Here is a 23,729-nt window from a genome sequence, read left to right as displayed (position 1 = left end):
ACTATATACATGTAGGGTTAGATGATCACTATTTCCTTTTGAAGTGTGAAGTTGGTGTCTAATTAATGTTTATTAAGCAGTTATTATGCTCCAGGCCTTGTGTTAAGTGCAGAGCTGGCTTCCAAGCTGGATACTATAATTATCTCTGTTTATAACTGAAACCAGTCAAGGCAGAGAGCTGTAACAAAGGTACAGAAAGTAAAATCTCAGTGTTCTCTAGAAACTAGGAAACCAGCAAAGATAAGAAAAGAAAAGGCATAGTAATAAATATAATTAAAAAAGATGGAAGGAATAAACCAATATGGCCACACACAATGTGAACTGTGTGGGTTCTTCTTTCAAAAGACACACTCTTGTTAAAAACTGAAGGCTGATTACAATAAATACACTAAAGATACAGAAAAAACTGGAAATAAAGGCTGGGATTTTCAATCCTGTTCCACTGACCTGTACTTCTGTTTTTGTGACAGTACCACCCTGTTTTGATGATGATAGCTTTGTAATATAGTCTGGAGTCAGGGAGCCTAATGTTCATTGCAGCACTATTTACAGTAGCCAAGACATGGAAGCAATCTAAATGTCCATCGACAGAAGAATGGAAAAAGAAGATGTGGTATGTATGTGATGGAATATTACTCAGCCACAAAAAAGAATGAAATAATGCCATTTGCAGCAACATGGATGAAGCCAGAAATTATCATAATAAGTAAAGTTAGACAGTGAAAGATAAACATCAAATGATATCAATTATATGTGGAATCTAAAAAAAAGGGATACAAATGAACTTATTTGTAGAACAGAAGCAGACTCATAGACTTTGAAAAATTATGGTTACCAAAGAGGACAGGTGGGGGTGGTGAGGGAGGGATGAACTAGGGGTTTGGGATTGGCACATGCACACTAGAGGCAGGTGAAATGATTGGGGACCTGCTGTATAGCACAGAGAACTCTTTCCAATATTCTGTGATAATCTATGTGGAAAAAGAATCTGAAAGAGAATGGATGTGTGTATATGTATCATTGAATCCCTTTGTTGTTCGGCAGAAATTATCACAACCCTGTAAATCAACTATACTTCAATAAAACTTAAAAAAAAAAAAGCTGGGAAAACTTATACCAGGTTGGTGCAAAGAACAAAAAAGAGCAGCGTGACCATGTGAAGAACAGACTAACCCGAATTTAAGGACAGATGCTTCAACAGCATGAAGGGGGAAAAATATTTTTTGAAATATTTGATACAATGAAAAAGGTCAAAAATGGGTCACACATGTATGTGTAACTGGGTCACCTTGCAGTATAGTAGAAAATTGACAGAACACTGTAAACCAGCTATGATGGAAAAAAAATTAAAAATAATTATTAAAAAGAATGGGTCATAAAGCCATAAATGAGTTGCATGACACCAAAACTTCTAGAACTAGGTAAAAATCAGTAGATGAAGAAACCAAGACCCAGAGAGATTCAGTGACCTGAAGGCAGTCCTATAGCAGGAAGCCCTGGAGCCCAGATTCAAGCCAAGAAGTTTGAAGTCAGAGCCTCGCCTGAGCCACAGCAACATCAACCAAATTCTTAGGGAAGAAGTCAAAAAGGTTTTAGTAGAGATAAAAGCCAAAATGAATGCAAGAACAAGCAAAACAAATTGTGAAAAAATAAAATCTAGCAGTCCCTCGGTGGGATGGCTAGAATGTACACATCCCTGGCTGGTCTGATTAAATTCAAAAAAGAAAGAGTAAACTTGTTCAACATCATAAATCAACACCATGAACAGATACAGGAGAAAAGAATGACCAAAAAAGGGTAAATGTGACACACCACAGTGGCCAATTCAAAAGTCTAAAGGAAATGGATGATTTTCTACCAAAATATAACTTTCTAAACTGCATATAAGCAAAAGCAGACAACCTGAATTAACTAATGACTTCAAAAGAAGTCCAAAATAAAGACCTGCTTTATCTAATTAATCCTTTGTTTTGGCTGCACCCTTGGCATGTGGAAGTTCCCAGTCCAGGGATCAAACTCCTGCCACATCAGCGACCTGAGCCACAGCAGTGACAATGCTGGCTTCTAAGCCCACTGTGCCACAGGAGAACCCATAATTAATCTTTAACAATAAATAATTCCTATGAAAATTCTCCCGACTGTAACAAAATGAAAAGTTCCCCAAGTCATTTTGTCAAGCTAACATGGTCTTACACCAAAATCTCATGAAGATAATAAAAATAGAAAATTATAGATCAATTCACCTACAAACATAGATGCAAATATTATAAATAAAACATCAGTAGATCAAATCTAGCCATAACAACGCCAATTACCATTTCTGACCAGATTTGAAGATTGAGCCAATATCTATCATCATCTTTTATTACATCAACGCATGAAAGTAGAAAAGCTATGTGAATATATCCATAGCTGCCAAAGAGGTATCTGACAAAATTCAGCCACGTTTCCTCATAAGAACTAAGCAAGAAGGAATACATGGAAACTACCTAAATATAACAACAGTCTATTTACCAAAAATCTACAGGAAATGCCCACAAACTGCTGATGCCACAACCTTTAAAATCAGGAACAAGAGAGATACATCTGTTCTCTTCATGATGATTCAACTTTTGACATTTCTGCTTGATACATAATAAGTCATAAAATAAAGTGAGTTATATAAATATTAGAAAAGATAAGACAAACCTGTTTTGAACCTGCAGATGACTTGATAATAGACCTAAAAGTCTCAAAGAACCAAAAAACTACTAGAATTAACAATAGGAATTGGTAAGGGGATTGGGTAAAACAAACAGAGGAGCTTTCCTCCACAACTATAACATTAGGCTGGAAATGGGAAAGAATTACACATATTCTATTCAAACAGTGGCAAAAACAATTATAAACAAACAAAATAGGTCCAGGAAACCCTATGAGGAAAACTATAAAATCCCATTAAAGAACTTAAACATAGCACAAATCTCCATGGTGGTCACCATGGGAAATGTGCAGAACAGAAAAACAAATGTCTCATAAGAAAGATATTTTTTGAAAAAAGCAAATGAGTAGAAAACTTGCATTAACAAGTTGAAAAGTTTAGGGAGTTTCTTTTGTGGCTCAACTGGTTACAAACGCAACTAGTATCCATGAGGATGTGGGTTCGATCACTGGCCTCACTCAGAGGGTTAAGGATCCAGTGTTGCCATGAGCTGCAGTGTAGGTTGCAGACGTGGCTCAGACCTAGCATTGCTGTGGCTGTGGCATAGGCTGGCAGCTGCAGGCCTGATTCGACCGCTAGCCTGGGGCCTTCCACATGCCACAGGTATGGCCCTAAAAAGCAAGCAGGCAAACAAACAAACAATTTGTAAGGTTTAAATGAGATGCCTGTAACTGGAATAGTTTGGCATTTGAACAGAAAAAAGGTTAACAGGTCAGTGGACCAGTACAGAGAATCCCAAAATGTACACAGGTATGGATATAGTGGGAGATATGGCCATGATGACATTTCAATTCAGACTAAAGGCAGGGTTTATTTTTAAATTGTGCTGGATTAACTGATCATCCACCTAGAAGAGAGGAAAATTACATTCCCTCCTTCAAACCACATGTACAAATAAATAACAAAAAAATTAAATCTTAAAATGTAAAAAATAGGAGTTCCTGTTGTGGTGCAGTGGAAATGAATCCAACTAGCATCCATGAGGATGTGGTTTCGATCCCTGGCCTTGCTCAGTGGGTCAGGGATCCAGCACTGCTGTGAGCTGTGGTGTAGGACGAAGATGCAACTCAGATCCCATGTTGCTGTGACTGTGGTGTAGGCCGGCAGCTGTAGCTCCAATTGGACCCCTAGCCTGGGAACCTCCATATGCTGTGGGTGCAGCCCTAAAAAAAGGAAAAAAAAAAAGTAGAAAATAAAAAAATAAAAACAGTATAAAAGACTTTAGAAAAATATTTATATAAGATTAAGGTGGAAATGACTTTCATATATAATCCATATGCCATAAAGGAAAAGACAGACATATTTGATTATATATATATATTCTTATATCTTTGTTACCTCAAAAGATAACAGACAAAAGAAAAATAATGGCTTGGGGGGAAATATTGGCAACATGTATAATAAACAAAGGCTTAAAATCTCTAATATACAAAAAGACTTTCCAAAATGAGAAGGAAAGGGGGAGTAATCCCTAAGAAAGATAATCAACAGTAACAGGTCAGTCACATAAGCGGAAATGCAAATAATTCATGATGATATGAAAAGATGCTCAACACTATTAATAATAGAAACATGGACATTAAGACAAGGAGATAGGAGTTCCCGTCGTGGCGCAGTGGTTAACGAATCCGACTGGGAACCATGAGGTTGCGGGTTTGGTCCCTGCCCTTGCTCAGTGGGTTAACGATCCGGCGTTGCCGGGAGCTGTGGTGTAGGTTGCAGATGCGGCTCGGATCCCGCGTTGCTGTGGCTCTGGCGTAGGCCGGTGGCTACAGCTCTGATTCGACCCCTAGCCTGGGAACCTCCATATGCCGAGGGTGCGGCCCAAGAAATAGCAACAACAACAACAACAACAACAAAAAAGACAAAAGACAAAAAAAAAAAAGACAAGGAGATATTATTTTTACCTAACAGAGTGATGAAAATTAAATGGCTCCTGGAGATCTAGTGCTGGCTGAGGTATGGGGACAGAAATCCCCACATAATGCTGGTCAAAGCATGAGTCATCAGAATGTTTTGGGGAAGTGATTCCAAAGCAGTCCACTTTTATTTTATTTTTTTTATTTTTTATTTTTTTTTTTTGTCTTTTGTCTTTGTTGTTGTTGTTGTTGTTGCTATTTCATGGTTCCTAGTCGGATTCGTTAACCACTGCGCCACGACGGGAACTCCCAAAGCAGTCCACTTTTAGTTCTTTGATCACCATAAGGAACACCCTAGAAAATCAGGCTATATTATACAGGCAAAACCTAGAAATAATTCTAATGTTCACCAACAGAAGGGCTAAGTCAACTAAGCTGTATTCACTCTAGTTTGGTTTTTTCTTTTTGCTTTTTTTTTTTGCTTTTTAGAGCCACATCCATGGGTATGGAAGTTCCCAGGCTAGGGGTTGAATTGGAGCTACAGCTGCTGGCCTATACCACAGTCACAGCAATGTGGGATCTGAGCCGCATCTGCGACCTACACCACAGATCATGGCAACGCTGGATCCTTAACCCACTTAGAGGGGCCAGAGATTGAACCAGCATCCTCATGAATCCTAGTTGGGTTTGTTAACCACTGAACCATGAAGGGAACTCCCATTTACTCTAGTTTTAAGGCACATATTTAATAAAAGAATGATATGTAGCCACATTGACTGATCTTGAGGGAGTCAGTGATAGAAGCGCTAGATTTAATTAATTAATTAATTTTCTTTTTACACCTGTGGCATATGGAAGTTCCCAAGCTAGGGGTCAACTTGGATCTGCAGCTGCTGGCCTACGCCACAGCCATGGATGACCACACAGGATCCGGGCCACATCTGTGACCTATGCCCCAGCTTGGGGCAGTGCCAGATCCTTAACCCACTGAGCAAGGCCAGGAATTGAACCTACATCCTCATGGACACTATATTGGGTTCTTAACCTGAGCCACAATGGGAACTCCTAGGGTGCTAAATTTAAAAAGCCAGATTGGGAGTTCCCATGTGGCTCAGTAGGTTAAGGACCTGGCATTGTCACTACAGTGGCTCAGATTGCTGCTGTGGCCTGGGTTCAATCCCTTGCCCAGGAACTTCTGCATGCTGCAAGTAGGACCAAAAAAAAAAAAAAAAAAAGCCAGGTTGAAGATCATGTAAATAATACAATATTATTTTTGTTATTCAAATGGCAAACCAACTAGAACTAATTCCTTGTACACATTTTCCCCTGGTTTTATTGAGCTATAAGTGACATATAACATTGTGTAAGTTAAGGCGTAGAAGCTGTTGATATTTTTATATATTGCAAAATGATTACCACTACAGCCTTAGCTAACACCTACACCACGTCACCTAATTACCATTTCTTTCTTGTGGTGAGAACATTTAAGATTTATTCTCTTGGAAACTTTCAAGTATAAATTAAGTGTTATTAACTATAATCACAGTGTTGTACATTAGATCTCCAGAATCTATTCATCTTCTAGCTGAAGTGTGTCCCTGTGACCAGCATCTCCCCATCTACCCCACCCTCCATGCCCTGGCAAACCATCCCCTCTATTTCTATGGTTTAGTTTTTTTAGGTTCCACATGTAAGTGAAAGCATACAGTATCTATTTTTGTCTGACTTTCATTTAGCATAATGTCCTCAAAGTCCATTCATGTTGCCAATGGCAGGATTCCTTTCTCATGTCTGAAAAATATTCCACTGTCTAACTACACCACCCCTTCTTCATCCATTCATTCACAGGCTACTCACCATTTTTCCTGGACAACTGTTGGGCAACGCACTGGCTTCGATGAAATACTTCCTGAGAAGATGCTTGCTGGGATCAGGACTGTCCAGTAAGATGTAGGAACAGAAAAAGGCCCCATGCCGAAGCAAGAATATGGCAATGTCTTCATTCCCTATGGGACAGAAAGCAGAGACCTCAGGGCATGGGAAGCAGTGTCACAGTTGTCCAAAAGGGCAGAGACTCTCAGATGAAATGCAGACGACAAGCGTTCTGGTACTAGTTGAACTTCTCCACCTGCTCCCTGGACGCTTCAGGTTCCTGCTAGAGAATTTTTGTGGGACTTTTTCCCTTGGAGTGCCTCCGAGGTCAGGCCCACTTGCCATAGCCACTGAAATCCCCTTGCAGGGGCAAGCAGGGCAGGAGGAGGAAGGATGCAGGCCTTTCGAAAAAGATGCAAAGAACTGGGAGTTGCAAAAGCCTCCACACCAGTGATTTGGGAGCCAGCTGGTCCCACACCTCAAAGGAGCAATGATTCTTCGGGGTGGGGGGGGGCAGTGTGGGTTGACAGGAGACCCACCTGACTTGATGGCTGCGTAGAGTGGCAGGCGCACAATGACAGGGAACTCATTCTTCCTGACCGCATAGCTCTCGGGGTCGGCCCCGTGCGTCAGTACCAGGAGCTTCACCACTGCCAGGTGTCCCCGCTGGCAGGCCAGGGCCAGCATCCAGTTCAGCAGCCGCTGGGGGTTGCAGGGACCTGGCAGGACAACATGATGGAAGAAGGAGAGTGTCACCGAGGCGACCGGTTGTTCCCACTCTGAAATCCCCTTTAACTATGGTCCTGCTTCTGCCTGAAAGTTGCTTCCTAGTTGACAGTGTTTATGGAATAGTCCCTCTGATTTGCGCATGCCATTTCCCCACATCATTATAAACCCATCTGCTCATCAAATCATGCCAAGTGGGGAAAAGCAGCATTCAAACAGCACACACAGTATGATCATAATGATAAAAAGTGTGTGTGGGGTAGTTCCCTCTGTGGCGCAACAGGATCGTCTCTGCAGCATTGGGACAAAGGTTCAATCCCCAGTCCAGCACAGTGGGTTAAGGATCTGGCATTGCCACAGCTTCTGTGTAGGTCAAAAATGCAGCTTGGATCTGATCCCTGGCCCGGGGAACTCCATATGCTGCGGGGAGGCCAAAAGAAAAAAAAAAAAAAGTGGGTGTGTGGAAACAAACCTAGAAAGAACGAGCTCAGTGTTGCAGAATTTTGCAGAATTGTCTTTGGGTACTGGGATTGTGAACATCCCCTTACTCTCTGCCTCATCCCCAGTCCTGACCTCACCCCTAGAGCAGCATACACAGAGGGGTATGGGTTTTGGAGACAGGCAACTTAGGGTTAAATATTTCAGCTGTGTCTCTTGGGCAAATTTCCTATCCTCTCCATGACTCAGTTTACCCATAGGTAAAATGGAAATAATAACATTCCTCCTCCCAAGTTTAATGGGAGGATTACATGACAGAGTATATGTCAAGTGCCTGACTCAACAAACTGTCACACTGTCAGTGCCTCATATAAGTCATTATAGCATCATTATGTTCTTGGAGTAATAGCACTTTTCTGAATTTCCAAATTATCTGTAATATACATCTATTACTTTCATAAATTAAAAAAAAACTTTTATTGAAAAAACAGATCAACCTAAAACTTAGAGAATCACTCCCCCAAAGAACTGCCTACTTAATTCCAGGATGAAATAACACTTGACACACTGAATGAACAGGGACAGCATGGGCTGAAATGTTGCATATCTTCAGTTTCAAAACAGTGCGATGTCTTTGGATTAGACTGCCAAGGAAAAATGACCTCATCCTCCACACACATACTTCCCAATTGCATCATAACACTGTCTCATTTCCAGAGGTGGCAAGTCTTCCGGAACTGAAGTGCTCTGAAGCCTGGGGAAAGTGATCCTCCCTCTGTGATAGGAAACTGACCGGGAAATAGGGGTGAGGTTGAAAGGGCAGGAATTAAAATCCAACACCTAAGGCACTTGGCATCATGCCTGGGCTATTGCAGGTGCTAAATAAGTGTCCTTTCTTTGGCTTCGACTGATAAGTGGAAAAGACAATTCAAAGGAGGATGTACTTGAACAGGAAACAAATGATCCCTAATTCGGTTACCAGCAGGTATCTGGGTCTGAGAAATGCAGCTGTCATGCTGCTAACTTCTGTTGAGGATGGACATGAGTTGGTCGGTCTTAGGAGGCAGGCCCTGTACTTCATGGTCATGATTTTAATAGGAGGAAACCAAAGCTCAGAGAGATTTGGGAATTTGCCGAAAGTCCCATGGTTGGTAAATGGCAAAGTCAAGCCTTAAGTTCTGCTTTCTCTAAAACCAAAGGGCTCTCTTAACCAGACGAACCCCTATGAGTGTTCTCTGAGGCCCAAACCTAGCAACACTCATAGAGCCCCATGTTGGCCCCCATCCTTCTGCCTCTTCCTTCTCCCTAGCCGTGCTCAGCTACAAGACCAGGAATTTCATAATGATGCCGTTCCGTTGATGTTCACCATTATACAGTGCTGTACCCAACCCCACGGACCTCTCACCCCTCCTCTTCTTGAACCCTCCCTCATTCTCCAGCTGCTCTTGTGTGTCTCTTGGTCTTATTCCCAGCAATGGGTGCTTTCCCTACAGGGTGGGCATTCCCAGGGGACACACACTGTTTCGCTCACCTCTGCACAAAAGGGCACACCTTTCCCCACCTTTGCAGAGCCTAGTATGATGCCCTGGACTCTTTCAGTCCTCAATAGCTCTGTTCCAAGGTATGTTAAAGACAGGACACCCCGGGTAGCAGCTGAAAACCATGCTCAGGTCCAGCAGAGCTCCCTACTCTGAAAAAGCAAGCAAACCAGGCTCTTCCCTTGCTCGAGTTCCAAGTCAATTCCTACTCAGCCTGCAAAGCCTGGCTCAGATGTCAGCTCCCTCTGAAGACCACATTCTGCACCCAGACCCCAGCCTGCACCTAGTGAAGACCACTCCCTGATGTGTGCTCGCAAACCAGCGTGTAAGCCATGTTAACCTCCCTGTGGTTATGCTGCACAGCATCACTCCTTCCTGCCTGAGCTTCCTCCTCTTGATCAGGAGCTACTAAAGGGCTGGGATCACCTGTTTAAAAAGCCTCTGTGTCTCTCAGGTTCTGCAGTGTGTCCTGAACTTGGCAAATGCTCAATAAATGTAAGCTGTTGAGTGAGGTGAGTGGGTCGGCCCGCATAGACATTTTGGGGGTAGAACAGAGCTGCTCTTGGGGACCCCTGAGGAGATGGAGTCAGTCACTGGCTCCACAGGGGCTCCTCCCCACTCTCCTATGCCTTGCTCGACCCAGTCTGCACCCATGGCCCCAACACTGCCCTGACCTGTCCATGAACCCATTCTCCCTCCAGACACATGAGGGGCATGCTGGCTTGGAACCAAGTCTGAGCACAAATCCACCCTGCTGGACAGCCCCCACAGTACTATTGCATAATTTGTGAAGGCCCATGAAAACCTTAAAAACGGGGTCACTTGTTTAAAAATTATTAAAAATGTCAAGGGGGCAACTGTCAAGTGCTAAACCAAGTGGTGGGGGTGGGGGGAGGGGGAAGGACTTCTAAGTGCAGGGTCCTGGGTGACTGTATTGTTACCAACCCATGAAGCCAGCCCTGCTGCCTCACAAAATCCTAACCCTCAAAGACTCCTGCTAAGGCAATGCCTTGGCCTACAGCTATAGCAATGCCTCAACTTGTACAGTATCACAGGTCCAAGGCCATTCTGGGAAATCAAAGGAGACCAGGACAACTTGAGTCTACTAGAGAAAAAATGACTTATTAAAAAAGTAACATAGCATGGTATATCCAGACAATGTATTATTATTCAGTGATGATATATATATATATATATATATATATATATATATATAGAGAGAGAGAGAGAGAGAGAGAGAGAGAGAGAGAGAGAGAGAGAGTTTGTGTTGTGGCTCAGGGGGTTAAGAACCCAACTAGTACCCATGAAGATACGTATTGGATCCCTGGCCTCATTCAGTGGGTCAAGGATCCAGAGTTGCCACAAGTTGCAGCATAGGTCTCAGATGCATCTCAGATCTGGTGTTGCTGTGGTTGTGGTGTAGGCCAGCAGCTGCAGCTCCGATTTGACACCTAAGCTCAGGAACTTCCAAATGCTACAGGTGCAGCCCTAAAAAGCCCTATATATAAGCTCTCAAGCCATGACAAAACAGGGAGGAAACTTGAATGCATATTGCTAAGTGAAAGAATTCAATCCGCCAAGGCTATACATATCATATGAATCTAACCATATATCATTCTGGAAAAGGCAAAACCATGGAGACAGTAAAGAGATCAGTGGTTGCCAGCGGTCAGGGGAGAAAGGGATGAATGGGTGGAACGTGGGGATTATTAGGGCAGTGAAATGGTCTGTATGACACAGTAATGGTGGATGTATGTCATTACACATCTATTAAAAGTCATAGAATATACAACCCTAATGTAAACTGGGGACTTCAGTTTGTTCATATCAGTATTGGTTTATCAACTGTACCACTCTCATATGAAAGGTAAATAATAGGGAAACTGTGGAGGACGGTGCATGGGAGTTCCTGGTACTTTCCCATCAATTCTTCTGTAAAGCCAAAACTGCTTTGCAGAATAACCCCGGACTTCTGGATCTCAGGGTTGGTAATGGTGGGAAGATGGAAACATTTTGGAATGCAGTCCCCCACCCCCAATGCCTGTGTGGTTCCTAAGAGGAGAGTCCCTAAAAGGTGGGTAAGAGCTCACGCCCTGGGATTTACCTGGCAAAGACTCCAGTAACTCTTGCACGACGTCAGTGTGCCCAAACTGTGCTGCCACCACGGCTGGGTTGTCATCAGTGGGTTCCGTCGGCAGCTCCACCAGCCTCTCCGTGAGAAGATACCGGACGGTCTCCAGATCCCCATAGGCTGCGGGGATACTCAGGAGCTGGCCCTGTCAGAACAGAACCAGGATGGGACTTCAGCAGGATGAGTGCTGCTGAGAACTGCCAGGAAAACCAACACCAATGTTTCATCACGTTCACGGGCAAGACTGGAGCTCTGTTGCCCAGGATGGCACCACCAGCCACCTGTGGCTTTCAAGGCTTGAAACATGGCTCATGCAGGGTGAGAGGTACTGCAAGTGTAAAGTCACATGCGACTTCAAAGACTTCATACAAAAAGGGTAAACTCCCTCATCAATGATTTTTATATTGGAGTTCCCGCTGTGGTACCTTGGATGGCTGCAGAGATGTGGGTTTGATCCCTGGCCTGGCACAGTGGGTCAAAGATCCCACACTGCTGCAGCTGTGGCTCAGGTTGCAGCTACAGCTTGGATTCAATCCTGGGAACTTCCATAATCCATCCGTGCAGCCAAAAAAAATATATCAATAATTTTTATACTGATTACATGGTGAAATGATCTTTAATCTATTCTGGTTAAATAAAATAGATTATTAAAATTTTCATGTTTCAGTTTAGTTTTTTAATATGACTACCAGAAAATGTGATATAAATATCTCACATTCTCTTTCTTTGGAAGAGGATTGTGAAAAATACCTCAGGTAGGGACCAAAATGCGTCATGAAATTTGAACATGCAAGCCAAGGATGCTGTTTGGCCCTTAGGCTTACCTGACTTGTGCCTCTGAGAGCCCAGGTAGGGGGCAGTTCACGGGGGCCTGGTCTTGTCCTCAGCGGATGGTCAGCACATGTGCCACCTCCTTACTTTCAGTGTCCCCTGCGCTAGGTGGCCTCTGTCACCATCTCTGCATCACTAAAGCCATTTCTGCTCTCTCACCCAGGCTGAAGTTCAGGCTCCTTGAATGGACCCTTACTCATCCCATCACGCATTTGTGCCTAAACACATGCTCTCCTGTCTTTTTTTCCAAGTCAGGTTTCTTAAGATATAATTTATATATAGTAGATTTACCCTTTTTAGGTGCACTTTGATGAGTTTTGACTAAGTATAACTCAATCACAATCACCACCATCAAGATCCAGACTATTTCAGAGTTCCCTGGTTGCCTAGTGGTTACGGATCTGGTGTTGTCACTGCTGTGGTGCAGGTTTGATCCCTGGCCTGGGAACTTCAGCATAACGCAGGCTTGGCCAAAAAAGAACAAAAAAGGAGCCAAACTATTTCCACTGCTCCTACAAAGCCATCTTGTATTTGCATGTCTCCACCGCCATACCTCTGGTTCCTCTGATAGACTGTGGGTTCCTAGATCCAGCATCAAGCTGGCTTTCCACTGAAGAGCCAGGCACAGGATACTGATGGTGGTGCCAAATGGATGGGTCACGATGGATCCTGGCTCTGCCACTTAACACCTATGTGTCTTTGGACAAGTGGCTTGTTTCCTCATAATAAAGTGGGGGTCTTTCCATTTCTTTGTATCTTCTTTGATTTCCTTGATTAATGTTTTATAGTTTTCAGCGTATAAGTCTTTCATCTCCTTTGTCAGGTTTATTCCCAGGTATTTGATTTTTTGGGGGTGCAATTTTAAAAGGTATTGCATTTTTGTATTCCTTTTCTAATATTTCATTGTTAATAAACAGAGATGAGATTGATTTCTGAATGTTAATCTTATATCCTGCTACTTTGCTGAATTTGTTGATCAGTTCAAGCAGTTTTTGGGTTGAGTCCTTAGGGTTTTCTATATATAGTGTCATGTCATCTGCATACAGTGAGTTTTACCTCTTTTCTTCCTATCTGGATGCTTTTTACTTCTTTTGTTTGTCTGACTGTTGTAGCTAGGACTTCCAATACTATGTTGAATAAGAGTGGTGAGAGTGGGCATCCTTGTTTTGTTCCAGATTTTAGTGGGAAGGCTTTCAGCTTTTCTCCATTGAGTATTATATTTGCTGTGGGGAGGGGATATGGAGAAAAGGGAACCCTCCTGCACTGTTAGTGGGAATGTAAATTGGTACAACCACTGTGGAGAAGAGTATGGAGGTACCTTAGAAAACTATACAGAGAACTACCATATGACCCAAGAATCCCACTCTTGGGCTTATATCTGGGCAAAACTTTCCTTAAAAAAGACACATGCACCCGCATATTCATTGCAACAATATTCACAATAGCCAAGACATGGAAACCACCCAAATGTCCATTGACAGATGACTGGATTAAGAACATGTGGTATATATACACAATGGAATATTACTCAGCCATAAAAAAGAAGAAAATAATGCCATTTTCAGCAACATGGATAGAACTTGAGACACTCATACTGAGTGAAGTAAGTCAGAAAGAAAAAGACAAATGCCATATGATATCACTTATATCTGGAATCTAATATAGTACACAAATGAACCATTCCACAGAAAACAAAATCATGGACTTGGAGAAAAGACTTGTGGTTGCCAAGGGGGAGGGGGAGGGAGTGGGATGGACTGGGAGTCCGGGGTTAATAGATGCAGACTGTTGCCTTTGGAATGGATGGGCAATGAGACCCTGCTGTATAGCACTGAGAACTATGTCTAATCACTTCTGATGAATCTATGCATGTACGTGTAACTGGGTCAACACGCTGTATAGTAGAAAATTGACAGTACACTGTAAACCAGGTATAATGAAAAAAATTTTTAAAATACCAAAAAAATGGGGGTCATACAACTCCCCCAAACCTCCTTCTTGGCAGGCATAGAAGGAGGTGATGGTTTTAAGTAACCCAGCTCACAGAAGGCAGCCATGCTAACAAGTCTGCCAGTGGGTCAACCCATGAAAACACTAGCAGGGCAGACTCTGCTGATGTGGGCAGAGGGAGGCACAGACTCTGGGTGGTCTGCTGAGCACAGCCTTCCCTGCAGGAGGCCACCCAGTGCTAATCCGAAGGGGCACACAACTCCGACCTGCTCATGTGGGCAGCCCAGCCCTCCCCCTACATAGAGGGGCCTTTGGCCATATCTGTGGTGGAGTCATAATGGAAAGAATAAAAAATGCCCTCCCCTCAATAATTTTCAAATACATTGTACCTGCTCACCTTCCCCCCACCAAATCTCTTACAATTTGAGGAACAGGCTGGAGGTTTAGTAATTGAGCTATATCCAACTATTAATTAATTAATGGCGATGTTAAACCTGTACTAATCAAAGTCCTGGGCACAAGGAGTTCCAGTAGGTTGGGTCCCTGCCAAGGTGTGGGTTTGATCCTTGGCCCTCTGCAGTGGGTTAAGGATCTGGCGTTGATGCAGCTGCAGCATAGGTCACAGCTGCGGCTCACATTCAATCCCTGACGTGGGAACTTCCATATGTTGGGAGTGGGGCTATACAATTTTTTTTTTTTTAAAGAGTACTCACACAAAACATCAATAAAGTGGTTAACAGCCAATGAGAATTTCCCGCAAGAACCAGAGGTGGCAAGAGTCCTTCTTAAGCTGTAGGTGAGTAAGAGGGTTAGTCTCTACAAACTTTTTGGAAAAATGTGGCATGTGTTTCAAAATTTAAATACTGCTCATTCCCACATTCTCAATTCCTGTGGACCCAGGCTAAGAAAATAGCTTCACGGTAAGAAAAGGGTTAGGTAAAAAACCCATTCAACACAGCATTATTTATAGTAGCAAAAAATTAGAAACAATCCATATATCTAACCCAAAGGACCAGCCGGGTAAGTAATGGCATCTCTATCAGGTGGAATGTCACCGTAGCCGCTGAAGGTGATGCATATAAGTAACATACAGTCCTGCAGAAAATTGTGGATATAATACTCCATGAGCAAAAGCAGTACAAAAACCTATATGGAAATAGGTATGTTTCTATCTTAGAAATGATAACAAAACATACACTCAGATGAGCAACCTGGAAGGGAGTTTACCAAAACTGTTCCATGGGATGGTTTGGATGGATCAGGAATATGATTACTTTTTTGTTCTTTTTTTCTTTACTTGCATATATTTTCTGAATTTCCTTTTGTTGAGCATGTGCTATTGTTAGAGTGGAAAAAGTATAAAAGAACATACTAGGTGAAACCTTCAGATTGGCTTTTTTCCCTTTTACATTTCTGTTACCCCCTCCTGTCCCTGGGGAAGGTGGGGGCAGTGTGCTTTGGTGACTACAGGCTGAGAGGTCAACTCAAAAGGACTGGCCCTCCTAAGTTTACATGAGAAACAAGGTATTCAGAACACAATGCAAATTCCCATTAAGATGATCACAATAAGGAGAAAATTAAAGATTTGAGCGGTAACCTTTGCCCAGCCTGGGGTCCCTGGTTCTGGCAGGAGGGGCTGTCATTGACTCTTACCTTTTCCAGCTGAGATGTACTCTCATCACAAGCTTCTCTGAGCAGGTGCCGGGCCCTGCTGGGATCTCCTCGCTTGTAGGCATCATGAATGCCTTCTGTCCCGGGGCTCCGTGCTGTGGGGTCGCCGCCTGGCATGGAGAGCTTGCTGCCCATGTCCCCGGCACCTGGGTGGAGAGAAGCACTACCTTCACTGCGGGCGCTGCTCAGGGGAATCAGTTGTTTGAGAGCTGAGCAGGACATGCTCTCCAAGACAGAGACCTTGGGCTTTAGCAAGAGAAAGGGGTTGCCCTGGAATGTTGCCAATGTTGACAAGCACAGCAGCCCCAGGGACCTACGCCCTGCTGGAGGCACTTCCTGCAAGAGGAAGGCAGGGGGCAGCTGAATGCAGCAAGACTGTTGCCTGGAGCAGGTCCAGGGCACCAAGCACAGCTGCTAGTGAGGAACTGCCAGACTGACCTCACCAACAGCCACAGAGAAGCAGGGGCTTGGGTAGGAGACCTGGTAACCCACCAAATGGCCCCACTGCCGTATCCCTAAGAGGGACATGATTATCAAGTGGAGGAAGAAAGGTGGTCAAATCCTGGGGAGTGTGGAAATTCAGACCCACTCTGTTTAGAGAACACAAAGGGCACATGATTTAGACCTGGTAGCCCTCATTCCATATTGTGCTGGGTCTGAAGCTGCAGAAGTGAAAGCAGTCAACCCGTAGAACTCCCACTCTAGAATGGTGCATGGTTAGGAGGTCTGTGGATCCCAAAAGCCTTCAGAGACTTCCTGCCCATCCTAAAATTGCACACATCTATGGTCATACCACCCTGAATGTACCTGATCTTGTCTCAAATTGCACACAGAATTGTGCGTGTGCATTTCTCTGGGGAGAAAATTCAAGGCTTCTACCAGATTTGCAAATGTGTTAGTGAACCAGGCTTAAAAGTTTTATCTCTGCAAATATTACAAAAGAAAGACTTCAAGGAATGAGGAGTTAAATTCTGATTGTGTTGAGTGACAGTAGAAGTGGAGGTAGGATGGAGTTCCCATTGTGGCTCTGCGGGTTAAAGACCCAATGTTGTCTCTGTGAGGATGCTGTTCCATCCCTGGCCTCACTCAGTGGGTTAAGGATCCCGCGTTGCCGCAAGTTGTAGCATAGGTCACCGATATGGCTCACATCCTGTGTTGCTTTGGCTGTGACGTAGGCCTAGGCTGCAGCTCCAACTCGACCCCTAGCCCAGGAACTTCCATATGCTGCAGGTGCAGCCATAAAAAGAAAAAAGAAATGGGGACAGGATTCTATCATTGTTGGCCAAGTTCACACAACCTGTAAGAGTCAAACTGGGACTTAAGTTTGTTTCCCCAGCTTTTAGGCTGGGGTTGAACTCACTCTGTTTCTTGGCTGCCTCTTTGAAAGGATGAAAAAACAGGCTTTATTTTTAAAAGGAAAAATGTAGGTGCTGAGGAAAGTTAGCTTCCCAACATTCACATCATAAAAGCAAATCACATTAGAGCAGCTACCATTTGGAAAATTTTTTAAACTTATTGTCAATAACATAAAATTACATGCTTAGAAATACATTTTTAAAAAGATGAATAAGATCTATAACCTGAAAATTGTAAAACATTGCTGACAGAAATTAAACAGGAGCTATGTAAATGGAAAGACATGTAATGTTCATGGATTAAAAGAATCAATATTGTTAAGATGTCCATTCTCCCCACTTCTATCTATAGATTCAATGTAATCCCAGCCATAATTCCAATAGGCTTTTTGGAGGGGGGATAAAACTGATAATCTGATCCTCAAATCTGTATGAAAATTCAAAAGATTTATATTATCCCAAGAAATCTTGAAAAAGAAGAGTTGAAGGATATATGTTACCTGGTTTCAAGTCTTACTCTACAACTACAATAACCAAGGCAGTGAAGTACCAGTATATACAACAGATCCATGGAACAGAACAGAGTTGAGAAAGAGACCCACACTTGCACCTTCAATTAATTTTTAACAAGGGTGGCAACATAATCAGGAAAGCAAAAGTCTTTTCAATAAATGGTGCTGGAACAACTGGACATTCATTGAATAAAATGAGTCTCTGAGCTCTCCCTCTCACCACACACAAAAATACTTTGAGATTGATCGTGGATTTAAACATAAAGGTTAAAATGTAGAGCTTCCAGGAAAAAAAAAAAAAAAAACTTAGGAGAAGATGACTTGAGAGTAGGCAAAGCTTTCTTAGATGAGACAGAGAAAGTAATCTCTATGAAAAGGAAAAAAAAATCACTAAATTGGAATTCACCAAAAGTTAAAACTCATCAGAAAGTTGATCTACCATTTAAAAACAATTTACCATTTAAAAATAAACAGGCAACTTACATAGGAAGAAAATCTTTGCAAAACATATATCCAAAAAAGAAACGGTACTCAGAAAACAGAAAGAACTCCTGTAACTCGATAATAAAGGATGAACAACCCAGTTAAAATGAGCAAAGATTTGAACAACAGAAGATATCCAAAAAGCTCCATATCAGCAGTCACCAGGGAAATGCAATTTAAAACCACAGAGGACACCACTGCACTCCCACCAGAATCACCAAAATTTAAAAATAACATCAATGCTTGGTGAGGATATGGAGCAACCAGAACACCCATCCCTTACAGGTTGCATCTAAAATGGTGCAGCCACTTTGGAAACAAGTTTGGTGGTTTCAAACTAAGCACACACCTAAGATTCACTTATTCTATTCCTAGGTATTTACCCAAGAAAAATTATCTAAAAATGTATCCAAGAATTCATAGCAATCCTTTATTCACGGTATTTCCAAACTGTAAATAGCAAACGTGACCATCAAGATGAAAATGAATATCCTTTTGCAGTTCATGAGCGTGACGATTGGGTATTCATGCGCCTACATGACATGTGCCTCCCTCAAACCTTGTTATGACATCGGCACATTACCCGTCTGATGTTAAAAAAAAAAAAAAAAAAAGAGAATGAATAAGTAACTACTGTGGTTTAGTAACTACTCAGCAACCAAAAGGAATAAACTACTGATCCATGAAATAACTGATAGGAATCTCAAAACACAACACTGAGTGAAGGGATGACTGCACAAAAGGATCCCATTTATATGCTATGGTGGGAAAAAATCAGAACAGCAGTGGTACAGGCGTGAAGTTCACCAGAGAAGGGGTAAGAGAAATTGTCTGGGTGATGGTTTTATATCTTAATGATGTACAGGTATTGATATCTGCCAAACCATCAAATTTTTCAATGAAGATATGAACATTTTTCCAATGAAGATATAAACTTTATATAAACTTTATGTAAAAATTATCAACAATATTGAACTATAGTCAATAATATGAATACTAAAGTCTAAATCTTCTTTTAATGTAACAAAGATGATAGTTTTAAGTTGTTAGTACTAGTTGTCTAACTAGTCCTAGTTAGCACTTGTTGTCTAAACACACGCAATGGATGTATATGTGGTTGAAAAAATTGTGAATCATGTTATCTTAAAAAACAGCCGTGGGATTTCCCGCTGTGGTGCAGGGGGTTGGGAATCTGATTGCAGCAGCTCGGTTTGCTGTGGAGGCACAGACTTCATTCCTGGCCCACTGCAGTAGGTTAAAGGATCCATGGTTGCCACAGTTGTGACATAGGCACAGAGGCAGCTCGGATTTCAATCTCTGATTCGGGAACTTCCATATGCCATGGGTTTGGCCATTAAAAAAAGACACATAAAATATACAATGGCAATTGACTTTAACTGATCAAGCATGTTCCCCATCTTTGTATAAACCAAGATTTATAGTTTATATAGTTATTTTACTTATTTTATTAGCTGACCTAGTGTCTACATACATTTCTAATATTGATTCAGTGTAATTATAAAGGATGTTTACTGAATCCATGGATTGCATTTTCAATTTGAATTATTCATGCATTTGAATCATTGTAGTTATCTTCTTTCCTGAAGTGATCAATGTAAAAAAAACGCATATTAAAAATAAAGTATTTGAGGGTGAAAAGTACAGATATTTCCAATTTACTCCGAAATGTATGAAAAATAATAGATTGACAGATGAATAGAAGAACGACAGTGTAGGAATGAAAGCGATTTTAGAAAATGTTAATGGTAGAATCTAAAATGGAAGGTATGTACATGGTTCAATTCTTTCCATTTTACTGTATGTTTGAAATTTTTCATAGCAAAATGTTGGGAGAAGTGAATCAGAATAACCTACCCTAAATGCAAGGCACCCCATGTGGCATCCTAAATGAGCTCCACCACCAGTGCAGAAAAATCCTGCTCTGGAGAAAGAGAAAGACAAGCTGCTTACAGTAAAGGCCCTTGATGCCTCCCAGAGTCTTTACGGCTCACCCTAAGCCATGACTACGTCAAAGGCAACCATTCGAAAATCCACGCTAAACGGATTTCACGAGCGAGCGTCACACACAATCTGCATCCTTCTTGAAACCCCAACGCAAGATTGCGATGCAAATGATTGTGTTTTCGGAAAGAGAAATCAAAAAACGGCTGAGTGTGTAAGTGGTTATACATGTGCCTAAGGAAGCTTCACTTCCCATCACACATTAACAGTCCCCATTCATTATTTACACTCAGAGACCCGGAGACATCTGAGAGCAGGCTGGAGGGAGAAAGCCATTGGTGGGGGCAAGAAGGCAGAGGAATGGCAGCATCATCCATCTGAGGGGCACTTAATTATGTCAGGGTCATGTTTCAGAATTAAAAAATATCCCCCTCATCTCTGTAGAAGACAAGCGTGTGTGAGCGCCAGTATGAGGAAGTATAAAGTAACCGCTTCTGTTCACGTTAGGAACATAGGTCAAAACAATTCACTTTTACATCTAAGTCAAGCAACACTCAGAAGGTGAACCTAGGACAAAAGGTATGTGAAATTACAAGAGTGGTTTTACTTTAACTTGAATTTCAAATAATATGACGTATGTGGAGTAAACGACATAGTAAGAAACAAGATGCTGCTCACTTCTATTTACATATACATTTTTTAATGCTGTGGTATTTTTCAGTTTGAATCTGATTTTAAGTTGCATGGACAATACATGTCCACTCTCACTGACCCAGGAGCTGGGGGGTCTCGTCCAATCAAATTATTGGAAGGATATTATGGGAAAACATCAGTTAATGCATATGCTTTTAATTTAATCTGCCAACTTCATTTAATTTCCTGAAATCATAAAGAGATGATGAACATATATTTTAAACTGAAGAAAAAAAAAGACCAGAATACTAATGATGAGTATTAAGAATGGGCTGGGGGGAATTAGTGATAGGATTAGAAGATTTTTCTTGATTTCCTAAATTCCCTGTAATAGAATTATATGACTGCTTTATTTAAAACTTTAAAGAGATTAGATAAGTAATAAAAGAACAAATTATAAAAATTTAAATAATAGAGAAATACATCATGTAAAAGGCAGAACCCCTCTTACCCACCGTGAAATAACTCTTCCTAGAGGTAAATATTTAATAGTAATTTTTTTTTGCAAATATACTACAGTTTTATATTTGAGAATTGGTGCCCTTTGATTTACACTTAAAGCAGGGTCATTTATTTATACTATTTGAGATTATTCAGTTATTTGTGCTTATTAGTCAACCATTATCCATAATTTTACAGTAAAACATCACAGTTCTAAACATTTGCTCATACAGATTCCATATGTACACTGAAAATAGAATCCCCCAAACTCGTTCTATTTCAGTGCAATATTCATGTAGCCAATAAGTAAGCAGAACTAGATGGAAAATAACAGTGGAATAATTAGAATGATTCAATGTCAAAATTTAAAGATATATCCTTTTTGTTCTCTATTATAATGGGTAATATTTCCCTAAACAGCAGTGAAAATTTCATATATATATATATATATATAGGCATCTTCCTTTTAATGCAAAGTTAATATGGGCAACAAAGAATGTACCTAAATAAAGATGAAGAAAGAGAAAACAAGAGCACAGTTCTTTTTTTTTTTTTTAAGGTTTGGTTGGTGTTGCCTGTTTGTTTTTAGGAAAGAGTAAATTAGAAGTAATTACAAGTAGGAACTAGTGAAGGGAAACTGTCAGTGGAGTGGTTGGCTGGGGTTATGGGCTCACCACATGCAGACTTACTCAAGAATACAAGAAATATTCACAATAAGCTGTGAGATGCTAAGTGAACACATTCCTGGTTGGTAATAAACTTCAGTATTTACACAGCCTGGAATTTAAATATCCTGGACCCAAATAGTAAATTCAAGTTCATTACATGAAGAAGTATTTGGTTAAAAAAATATTTAAAAACCTGCAGAACCAGAACATCATTTAGTCCTTGATAATCACTTTCATTTTTTATATCCTATTTATAAATATTTTCAGTAACATTATGTTTCACCTATTCAGCCATTTCTAGGAGAAATGTTTTTCATTGCCAATATATCTAAATGTGGTTTCTATAATTCAGGTTTTAAAAAAACCCAAATTATTCTGAGTACAGGAAAACTAACAGAAGTTATGCTTCTCTCCTATTTTGGGAAAGTAATAAAACAGAATTCCATGAATATTAGTGATGTCTGGCTGTAAAAGCTATGTCACTTACACTAACAGTTCACCGCGGTCTTCCCCATTTTAAAGACAGTCCTTTGTCTGCTGATGCTGAGTCTGTTCTGTCCTTATAGCCTAAGGAGACATTTTTACCTTTTCTTCTAGAACGGTGCTTGTTAAATCATTCCTCCCAACCCAATAATCAGAATAAAATTCTCTCTCTACTGCTTCTTTTCTCTGTATCTGGGAAAATGGAGAGCTTATATGAAAGTGACTTGAATTTTTTTAGTTCTCGTGTGTGTGTGTGTGTGTGTGTGTATAAAATACATTTAATTCTCTCGCTCATCCCCATCAAAGAAAGCATGCGTGATAGAAGGCAAATGCTCTCTGTTGCTTCAAAATCAGTGGCATCCTCTGTACATCCTAGGAGAGACACCCATAATTTACTTGGACATCCATAACCTTTTAAAATAGCATTCACCTCCATCAATAGAGTAGCAAAAAGTAAAAATATATCTATCAACCCAGAGTTCACTGCTACTGACCTGGTCATATTGTTGAACGACCTTGCTGTGCCATCCTCCATCGGGGCCCTGTGTGGCCAAACCCTGGGGTAGGGGGTCGTCCCTCCCCGGAGGCGACACCCTCCTGGCTCACCCACTGTAGCCCTGGGTTCAGCAAGACGGATACGTCTCTCTTCGCCAGCTGTCACTCTAGGGCTTTAGCCTCAGCAGCAGTTTTTTTTTTCCTGTGGGTCGCATTACGGTGAAATCCAACCCTTTATTTCTTCAGGGAAGAGGCAGAGGTTGGGGGGTGTGCAGGGCGACATGGCCCTCAGGGTGACCCTGGGCAGTAATTCTTCACCGACTCCAGATGGCTGGTGCTCAGCCCCATCCAGCTGGGCCCCTTGGACCAACCAACACCAGAAAAGAAAGCAAAGCCAGAGGTGCCATTTACCAGGGGCCTGGCTCCTGACTCAGGCAGAGCCTGGCTCCAGCATGGAGGCTGAGCATTTCTCCCATCAGCAAAGCCTCCCAGCACAGATGTAAAACTCCCCTGTGACTATTCTCACCAAATCACTGGAAATGGATTTTTGCTAATATAAGGGATCTAGGCTGTTACGGCTACGAGCGGGTTGTGCAGAAGGAAATCACACATAGAACTGTGGTTTTCTTTAGAAATAAAAATACAATTAGCCATAAGATGCCATGTTATGCCCACCTGAAACAGTGAAAAAAAAATTTTTTTTTGGTCTCTTTAGGGCCATGCCTGCAGCATATGAAGTTCCTGGGCTGGGAGTCAAATTGGAGCCACAGCTGCCAGCCTACACCACAGCCACAGCGGCACCAGATCTGAGCCACATCTGCAAACTATGTCACAGCTTGTGGCAACCCTGGATCCTTAACCCACTGAGCGAGGTCAGGGATTGAAACTGCATCCTCATGGATAACTAGTTGAGTTCTTAA

At 41.7% G+C, this 23,729-nt stretch overlaps 1 protein-coding gene and 1 non-coding gene across 3 annotated transcripts in view; one reads left to right on the top strand and one right to left on the bottom strand.

The window, feature by feature from the left end:
• LRRK1 (leucine rich repeat kinase 1) overlaps window positions 1-23,729 on the bottom strand; it is a 129,461-nt gene that overhangs the window by 66,101 nt on the left and 39,631 nt on the right. The window contains exons 3-6 of one of the 2 annotated variants that reach the window (XM_047766850.1): window positions 15,700-15,863; window positions 11,239-11,410; window positions 6,972-7,151; window positions 6,418-6,566 (exon numbers count right to left, since the gene is read on the bottom strand). In XM_047766850.1, the coding sequence (XP_047622806.1) occupies window positions 6,418-6,566; window positions 6,972-7,151; window positions 11,239-11,410; window positions 15,700-15,863 (665 nt within the window). Of the gene's footprint in view, window positions 1-6,417; window positions 6,567-6,971; window positions 7,152-11,238; window positions 11,411-15,699; window positions 15,864-23,729 lie in introns of those variants that run through there. The other variant, XM_047766851.1, reaches the window with a different exon arrangement.
• LOC125121786 (small nucleolar RNA U13) lies at window positions 18,557-18,660 on the top strand. Its single transcript, XR_007133648.1, has one exon. It is a non-coding gene; the product is annotated as a small nucleolar RNA U13 (small nucleolar RNA).

Source organism: Phacochoerus africanus, chromosome 2, assembly GCF_016906955.1.
Source record: "Phacochoerus africanus isolate WHEZ1 chromosome 2, ROS_Pafr_v1, whole genome shotgun sequence".
NCBI lineage: Eukaryota > Metazoa > Chordata > Mammalia > Artiodactyla > Suidae > Phacochoerus > Phacochoerus africanus.
The sequence above is the reverse complement of the archived record's forward strand: the minus strand, read 5'-3'. Positions and strand labels throughout refer to the sequence as shown.